Here is a 9,357-nt window from a genome sequence, read left to right on the forward strand (position 1 = left end):
CAATAATAAATCATCTGTCTCAGTGGGTAAGATGGTCATAATCTCCCAAACAGCAGGCTATGATTTTTTGGCAGAAGATTAAGCATCCTTAATCGGAACAAGGAAGAATAGAGAAGATGAATCCTGTTTAGAAAAGGCTGATTTCCAGTCACTGAACAAGAGCCAAACAGCAAGTCAGCAAGTCAGAGTCCATTTTTCTAAATCTGAACAGAGGCATCACAAGTCTCCAGGGGTCTCTCTCCTTTCTACACGGCTGAGACCACAAACTCTGTCCATGGGCAACCAAGCATGAAATTGGCTCAATCTTCAGTTTTAATACTTTCCCCCATACTAGGCTGCTTCCCATAATACTCTCTAATGACCAAGAGGAACCAATGCAACTGCTTCCCTTTTTTCTTTTTCTTTCCTTTGTTTTTTTTTTCTTTTTGGAGGGGGGAAGGAAGGGCAGTTGGGGTTAAGTGACTTGCCCAAGGTCACAAGGCTAGTTTTGTGTTAAGTGCCTGAGGCCGGATTTGGACTCAAGTCCTCCTGACTCCAGGGCCCGTGCTCTATTCACTTTGCCACCTAGCTGCCCCTCCCTTTTTTCTTATATTGCCAGACTCCTGACAAAGCAGAATAACTTAGGTGTCCAGTTACATGAGAGGGAGTGGTGGGAAGCTGGCCTTAGTCCCAGGAAGACTTGAGTTCCAGTCCCAGTTCTGACACTTATTGGTGTGTGACTCCAGACAAGTTACCTAAACTCTCAGTGCTCTCAGACAATTCTTTAGGATGAAGAGTGATGGAGAAGATGCTGGCCTACACGGGCAAAGGGACCTCCCTTCTCTGGGTGTACCTTATACCACTAGAATCCCAGGTCCAGGACCTATCTGTACACACAAGTAGTACTTGACAGTCTTCAGAGCACTACACACACACACACACACCCCATCTCATTTGACCCCCACAAAAATCTGGACAGGGTGGGGCGGCTAGGTGGCTCAGTGAATAGAGCATCGGCCCTGGAGTCAGGAGGACCTGAGTTCAAATCCAGGCTCAGACACTTAACACAAAAACTAGCCGTGTGACTTTGGGCAAGTCACTTAACTCCAACTGCCCTTCCCCCTCCAAAAAAAAAAAAGCAAAATAATTTGGAGAGGGAATCAAAGTATATATTATTAATTTCATTAGGCAGATGAGGAAACTGAAGCACACTAATGTGTGAAAGGTCACACAGCCAGAGATGGGGTCCAGGCTTCCCAGACCCTCAACTGGTGACCTTTCTGCTAAGCTACATTGAGAGTTCCCAGGAACTGGCTGACTGAATTGCCAGACCAGAATCTCTAAAACAGCATGATGATGGAATAATGGATAGAATGTTGGACTCAGATCCAGAGTCATCTGGCTACACCTCTAGGCCTCAGTCTACTTATCCCCTAAAATGGGTCAATAATACCATGCCTACTTGTCAGGGCTGCTGTGAGATCCGAATGAAATACTATACCTAGGCCAATCTGCAAACTTCCCGCTGCTGTAGGAATGTCAGCCTGTCTCAAGAACGAGAGAAGGGGGTCTCTGAGGCATGCTGGTGAGGGAGGAGCTGTCGGTAAGCTAGTGAGCATTAGCCCTGGCCCGAGACCAAGCTCTGTCCTGGAAAGTCTCCTGATGAGGTCATCTCCTCATTTACCAAACTGACCACCACCCGGCCTCTTCTTACACGTGAGGGTTAGACCATTACTGTCACATGAGATAAATGATGATGATGTTGCTTCTTGTTCCCTGACCCGCTGCTGAATCATGGCATCCCAGACCTGGATGGGCAGACTTGGGCAGAGTGCTGGATTCAGAGTCAGGGAGTTCCAGCCATCCTGACTCAGACACTTACTAGCTGTGTGCCCCTAGGGAAATTTACTCCCCTGAGCCTTGGTTTCCTCATTTGTAAAATGAGGTTAAATTCCATGGCCTCTAGGGGCCCTTCCAGCCATAATCTAGGATCCTATGATCCCTTAGAGTTCAGTCTAGCCAGGGAGTCTTTTGGTGGTGGGCAGCAACCAGGGTTAAGTGACTTGCCCAGGGTCACACAGCTCATACGTGTCAGAGGCTGGATTTGAACTCAGGTCCTCCTGACTCTAGGCTCAGTCTACCACTCAGCTGCTCCTAAGTCCTAGGATTTGTAAACTGGTATCAGTGAACTAAATATATATATATATATATATATATATAATTTCCTTATTATTGGTTTCCTTTGTAATTGTATGTAATTTGTTTCATTAATTTAATTTAAAACCATAGTTCTGTGGTGTCCATAGGTCTCTTCAGACTGCCCAAAGGGGTCCACAACACCCTTAGCATACCACCAGAAGGATTAAACACTCTAATCTAGACTAACCTGTTCCTTTGGCAAGAGAAAACTCAGTGGTGGGTGATCTTCAATGACAGACCTCCCGAGGCAGCCCGGTCCACGTTAGCACTAATTGTTAAGAAGTTTTCCCTCATATTATGCCCAAATCTGCCTCTCAGCAATGCCTACCCATCGCTTTTTTATTTGGGCAATCTGGAGCCGTGGAGAACAGGCTTTCTTATAACAGCCTTTCAAGTACCTTTAAGACAGCTGCCCTAAAAAAAAAATACTGGCCCTGGAGTCAGGAGGACCTGAGTTCAAATCTGGCCTCAGACACTTGACATACTTAGGAGCTGTGTGACTTTGAGCAAGTCACTTAACCCCAACTGCCCTGCCTTTCCCCCTCAAAAAACATGACAGCTGCCCTGCCCCTGTCCCAGTCCCCACCCCACAACCCCTGCCAAAGGTCCCCACTTCACAGCTCTAGAGTTGGAAGGGGTCTCAGGGGCCATCTAGTCCAGCCCTTTCACTTAGGAGATGAGGAAATGAAAGCCCAGAGGGGCTGTGGCTTGCCCCAGGCCACACAGCTACTAAGTGCCAGAGGGAGGGTTTGAACCTTAGCCTCCTGGCTGCTCCCCCTTCAGCCATCCTCAGACTCTGGACAGCCTGGCCACCCTCTTACTGATGTGTTCCAGCTCCTCCGGGGCCTTCCTCACCCTCCACAATCTGGCTCCCATCCACCCCTCTGGTCTTACTTCACATCACTCCCCTTCTGAATACTCTCCCAGTAGCCCCTCTGCATTCACCGTCCTGCCTCCTCCTTCCACCACCCCGGAGTCCGCCCCACGTGGCTGGAGCACTCCTCCTCACCACCCATCCCTCTCCGATCCCTGCCTTCTGTCATCACCACTCAGGCACCACCCTCTGGGACAAGATCCTTCTGGTTCCCCTCCCTCCTAAAGGTTCCTTCATATTACCTTAGCTATGTACACACTGACTCCCTGCCAGGAAACTCTCCCAAGCTCTCCACGCTGAAAACTGCAGGCAGCTTTAGGGGATGCCCTCTCCAGGCTCCATGCGGGCAGGCACTGTTTTCTCTTTAGCTCTGCACCTTCAGCACAAAAGCAGGTGCTTCATAAAGGCCTATTGAGCAAATTACTCAGCCATTGTTAGACATGACGGCACCAGGGCTGACATGGCAGCACAGATGTAAGGAAAGGCCCCCAGGGCTGTGGTGAGCTTCAGGTGTTTGCACACTTCTAAGAGTCATAGAGGGGTTCATATGTCCAGCTGCTCCTGGTCTAAATGGGGAGGAGAGAGAAAGGGCTGGCCGGGAAGCATGCAGACCAGCCAGGGGAAAGGACAGTGAGACTGTCGGCCCCCTCCCTGAGGATGGTGCTGGTGCTGGGGCCGCCACATCTCACAGGTGACTTAGGAGGGCTTGGCTTATACTGGGTCAACATGGACCATGGCTCGTGGTGGGTCCTTCTGAGCCTTCGTGCTCTCCACTACAAAGTCTACACGCAGAAGAGATGTCTGGGGACCTAGGGAGAGGAGGTGCTGCCCAGAGCATAGCCAGGAGGTAAGCAAGGAAGATTAGCTACCCAATGAGGACTGAGAGACCCCCTCAATAGACAAAAGGCTGTTTATACGGAAATGCTTGGGTGTGCTCTGAGATGCGCCCACAGGACACTTATGATTTATCCTCCCCCTTGCCAAAACTCTGTCTTTGATTTCCTCTCCAAGAAAACCTAATCCCATGCCAGCCTTGCCCCTGGGTTTTCCAGGAAGGATAAAACTGTCCAATGTGAGAGCATTGCACTTGATGGGTAGGGAGAGAACCAGGAAAGAGGGGGCAGGAGCCCAGGAGGTCTGAGGCTTTGGCACAGACTCTGCTTGCAGTGCCCTGTCTGGAGAGCGGCTCATGTAAGCAGACAGGTCTCAGGGGCGCAGGAAGTCTGCTACCCCGGCTGGAGGAAGGGGACACTGGGGTTCTGTTCAGAACAGAGAGCTGCAGTGTGTATTTGCACCTCTGCCTAGCCCCAGGGCTAAGAGACCATGGAAAAGAAGACTAGAGGCTGTGGGCCGGCAGACTGCCATGGGCGTCCATCCACCCTGGCCCTTCCCTTCCCTCCCCACTCTCCCCTGTTCCTCGGAAAAGCTGCCAATGAACTCATCTCCCCATCAGACTGTGAGCTCCCAGAGGGCAGCGACTGGGGGGGGGGCTTCCTTTTTATCCCCAGAGCTTAACACAATGCCTGGCACACGGCAGGTGCTTAATAAATGCTTGCTGACAGGAATTGGCTGCCCTCAAGGAGCTTATCCTCTATGGGACAGACCACACACAGGGGAAGGAGTTTTGTCTATGCAGCCTCGGAGATGGAAACTAGGACCATGGGGTCAGTCAGTCATCAGCATTTCCAGAAGCAAAGGTGGCATGGATTTGTTCCTACAGCCTGAGAGGAAAGGATTTGGTTGGGAAGGTAGAGTGGCCTGAAGGGCTGATGATGACATGTCCTGGGCTACAGTACACAGCCTAGGACAGCCTGGCTCCTGCCTCAGGCAGGATTGTGGAGGTCTGCTTCACTAGAAATGAGAGGATGGGCCAGGGTGGATGGCTGGAGACCCAACCACACATCCCATGACCTCTGCTTCCTTCCGGCTCCATTCCCAGCTTCTTCTTCCCAGCCCATGCCCTGAGTGGGTCTCAGTGCAAGGCAGACTGGTCACAGCTCCCCCCATTCAGACCCCCTTCCTCAGCAGAGGCTCCTGGAGAAGCAGAGGGCCTTGAATACTTGCCAGCAGTGAACAAGCAGTCAGGGGCTAGTCCTTCTTCTGTCTGACCTTGCCCACAAACATCCCACCCACCTACCTGTAGGAGGAAATCAAAGAGGGCCAGCCGGGCCCACTCGCTGTGGTGGATGCCCAGGCAGGGGGCAACCCCCAGCGGAGCCCCAGAGTCCCACATGCCACACCGGAGCCGGAGCAGGGCCTGGTACTGCAGCCATCCCAGGGCAAAGGAATTCTGATCATGGTCACTGTCATTCAGGTGCCGGATGTCCGGGGCCCACCAGACCACAGGGCGAGGCTCTCCCCTTGTGAAGCGGTAGGGCAGCAAGGGGCTGTCAAAGTGTCTCGCTACCACAGGTAAACTGCGGTGCAAGCCCAGCACCCGGTCCAGGTGGAAGGCCAGGACTTCATAGAGGTCCTTGGGCCGTTTGATCAGCCCGCAGAGCCCCTCGGAGCACAGCTGGCCAAGGTCCGGGGGAAGGGCATTCTGCATGCCCTCCATGGAGAGGCCGACTCGGAGGACCTGCCCGTGCCCAGGAACCCTCGCTCTGCCAGTCACCTCTCCACGGGTCAGCAGTCTCATTTTCCACACATCATCTGCTGTGAACCAGGGTGGGACTTCACCTGCCTCCAAGCGGCCCCGGGTCATCCCAGCATCGCACCAGACAGAGCCCTGAAGCTCTTCCACAGAGCCTGGCCACAAACTGGCTGTCCGGCCCTGGGCCCCAGTCCCCCAGGCCTCCTCCCCAGCCCCAACTGCCTGACCATTTGGATCATGCAGGGTGGGCCCACCCTGACCAGCTTTGGAGTCCTCAAGGACGGAGGTGAGGGCAGGTCCTTCCACATGGGCCCCAGGGGAGACAACCTTGACTGGCAGCTGTGGGAAATGGGCATCATGCCAGTCACGTTTCAGAACCAAAGGGCCCCTGGCATCCTTCCTCCCCAGAAGAATGTTCCTGGTCATGCCCAGGTGACTTGGGGCCCCGGAGTCTCTTGGAGTGGTGGTGACGGTGGCGGCAGCAGCAGCAGTGTCCCTCTTGGCCCGGCCCTGGTATCTGCTGGACTCCCTAGGATGGGGACGGCCGTGGCCTACTCTACCTCTGGGGCCTCGATCGTCCTTGCAGACCAAGCTGGAGCTCTTCCGGGATGCCCATCCTTCCCAGGTTCCCAGGGGGGACATCTTTTGACCCTGACTGGAGCTCAGAGCCTGTGGGCTGCCTGGAGGAATGGCCTCCATGGCCCTGAGGGGCCAGCCAGCCCAGTGAGGAGAGCTGGAAGGACCCCCACGGTCGTGGGCTGGGAAGCCTGGGGAGAAGCCGGTGAGGGCAGCCATGGACAGGGCCAGGAAGAAGCAAAAGCCAGTGATAGACAGTCTTTTCCCACGCAGCCTCCTCCAGAGCCAGGAAGCCTAGGGAGGCAAAGGGAGAGAGAGGAAGCCTTTAGAAACACAACCAGAGTCCTGGAGCCCCCGCCAAGCAGGCCCTGCTGGCCTCTAGCACAAGAAGGACTCCAAGACCTTGGGCTGGAGAGGAGCTTAGGAGTCGTGCAGTCCAACGCCTTCATTTTACAGATGAGGAAACTGAGGGGGAAAGACGTTTAAATGATATGCTCCGTCATACAGCTAGTATGTGTCTGAGGCAGGATTTGAACTTAGGTCTTCCTGACTCCCATTGGGAAAGGGAACAAGGGAAACTGTCAGCTCATGACTAGTACAAATTTCAGGAAACAAGTTTAACCCATTAAATGGCCTAAGAGTGGGGCAGACAGACAGGTCAGGCAGCCAAGGAGTTTATCTCTGGGAAACCGAGTCTGTGACTTCAGGCATCCAGACTCTTTCTCCTCCATTATCCACAACTGCCCTCTCCCATCAGCGGCTGTGTCCCATCCATTCTCCCTCCACAGATTCTCTCCCATTCACTCCCTTCTCCCTATTCTGCCCTGGATCAAAGCTCCCACTGGACTCTCGTTAACAGCCTCCTCACTGGGCCACTCCCCTACTCAAAAACTCTCTGTGGTGCTTCCCTAAGGTCAGTAACAGAATGGAGCCTTCTCAGTCGGACACTTAAGGCCCCCCACTACACCTCCAGCCACGCACTACAGCCCAATCTACTTATAAACTCCTCTCTCCATCACCCACCTTGCTGCATTCAAACAGGCTGTTCACGTCCCATGCCTGGATTTCCATCCCTCCTCCTTCCCTCCCAGAACCCTCCTCTCTCCTCAATTCTAAGGCCAGGAGCCACCTAGTTTAGTGTCTTGGTTATTTCCCACCTCCAAGAGAAAGGAAACTCCTTTCTCTTTGGCGGGTTTGGGTTGGGACTTTGTGCCCCCAGTGCCTGGTACAGGGCTGGCCACATAGCAGGCCCTTCATAAACGGCTGTAGAATTAAATGTTTGAACAGGAATCTTCTGCTGGCAGAGGGCATCGTGCTTTGTCTTGTCTGCAGGAGCAGCTAGACAGTATAATGAATAGAAACTAGGGCTGGAGTCAGGAAAAGCTGAGTGCAGATTGGACCCCAAACACGAGCTGAGAGACCCTGTGCAAGTCACTGAATCTTGGTCTGCCTCTATTTCCTCATCAGTAAAATGGAGATAATAATCCCCTAATTCCCAGGGCTACTGAGAGATTCGGATGAGATACAGCCTAGAGGGGTTGGCTCGCCTTAAAGTGCTTTGTAAATGCTGGCTCTCATGATTCACTCACAATTCCTTCTCAAGGCAAAGGCGTGTGGTTGAAGGGTGCCGCCTGCCACATCTCTGCTGCGTCTTCCCCAGCCTCCCCCCTCTACATTCTGCGGCTGTCCAAGACTAACGGGTCTTCTTCCCAGAATTTCCCAGAACAGTCTGTCCACAGAGCTCTAATAGCGGGGCCCACTCAGCATCATTTGTGGCTTCTGGAGAAGTTCAGACACGTTCTCCTTTCTCATTTGATCAAACCACAAGTCAATGGAGATTGAAAGTGAAGCCGAAAGGACCATCTGTCAGCATTTCCCTGAAAAATGCCCCCTGCTCCCCGGCCTTTACTTCTCCGCCCAGCCCTGCCCAGCCCCATGCAGGCTCTGGGGCTCAACGTCCACCACACCCATGCTTGACAAAAGGGCAGAGAAGGGACCTCATGGGTCACATGCTTCCGGGCCTCAGTTTCCCCAACATAAAACAGGGGCGACAATTCCCAGTTCATTCAAGTTGCCACCTCCTCCTTGGAGCCTTTCTTGATTCCTGCTGATCCCCCACAGCTGAAAACACTCTCTTTCTCCTCAAAATTCCCTGGGGCGCTTTGTTCTGTCCCATGCTGCATTGCACACATCGGTGTGAACATTTCCCCTGTAAAAGTCTCTAGAAGACAGTTCACCTGCCGTCACAGAGCTTGGGGTCCCGGGAGGACAGGACACAGCACAAGTCTAATACAAAGTGATAGGGGAGAGTTCAGCAGAAGGTTGTGGGGCATCATGGCTGAGGCTGGGCTGGGGGGAGGCGCCATCGGTGCTCAGAGATCAGGGAAGGCTTCTTGGAGGAGGCGAAGTGCCAATGCGGCCAAGATCTAAGCTGCCAGCCCAACCCCCTTATTTTACAGATGAGGAAACCGAGGCCACAGAGAGTACGTGACTTCATCCTAGGACCCTCAGACTGAAAGCCAGGAGAGACCCCAAAAGCCATGCAGCCTGGCCCCCGTCACTTTACAGGTGAGGAGACTGAGGCCAAGGGAGAGGAAGCGGCCTTCCTGATCTGCTTAGGAAGGACAGCAGGAAAGGGATTTGAACTCAGGTCCCCAGCACTCTCTGCAGGGTGTCAGGAGTCTCCAGAGTCACTGGAGGCAATTCTGAGCACACTGGGGGGAGGGGAGGACCTGCAGGAGGCTCACTGCCTGCATCTCTCAGCAGCAGCGCCGGAAATGTCTCCATGGTAACGGGCTGCTGCCAGACCACCTTTGTCTCACACACACACACACACACACAGTCACACTCACACACACTCACACCATTAAGCAAAAACAAGCTTTCTCTATCAAAGAGAAATCTAGTTACTCATTTTACAGCCCATCCCAGCCCTGCAGAGCCCATCAATACATCCCAGGCTGAGACAGAACCAGCCTCTGTCCCTCAGTCATATGCTCCTGTCATTATTGAGCTGAATAAGGAGATGCAGGAGTCAGGAAACAGAAGAGAATGAGAAAGCTCAGTTCAGGTTTCAGCTGTCTCTCTGATGCTGCATTCTCTCTCTCTCTCTCTCTCTCTCTCTCTCTCTCTCTCT

General features: G+C 53.1%; 1 protein-coding gene across 2 annotated transcripts in view; it reads right to left on the reverse strand.

Annotated features, from left to right (window-relative positions):
* The window catches only part of GASK1A (golgi associated kinase 1A), a 73,549-nt gene that overhangs the window by 21,050 nt on the left and 43,142 nt on the right, over positions 1–9,357 (reverse strand). For both annotated transcript variants that reach the window (XM_069088609.1, XM_069088608.1), the window contains exon 2: positions 5,190–6,515. In XM_069088609.1, coding sequence (XP_068944710.1) covers positions 5,190–6,515 — 1,326 coding nt within the window. The remainder of the gene's footprint in view (positions 1–5,189; positions 6,516–9,357) is intronic.

This window comes from Petaurus breviceps, unplaced genomic scaffold (genome assembly GCF_028583685.1).
Source record: "Petaurus breviceps papuanus isolate PSGF00001 unplaced genomic scaffold, PetGlider_PUasm1.0 185, whole genome shotgun sequence".
Classification (NCBI taxonomy): domain Eukaryota; kingdom Metazoa; phylum Chordata; class Mammalia; order Diprotodontia; family Petauridae; genus Petaurus; species Petaurus breviceps.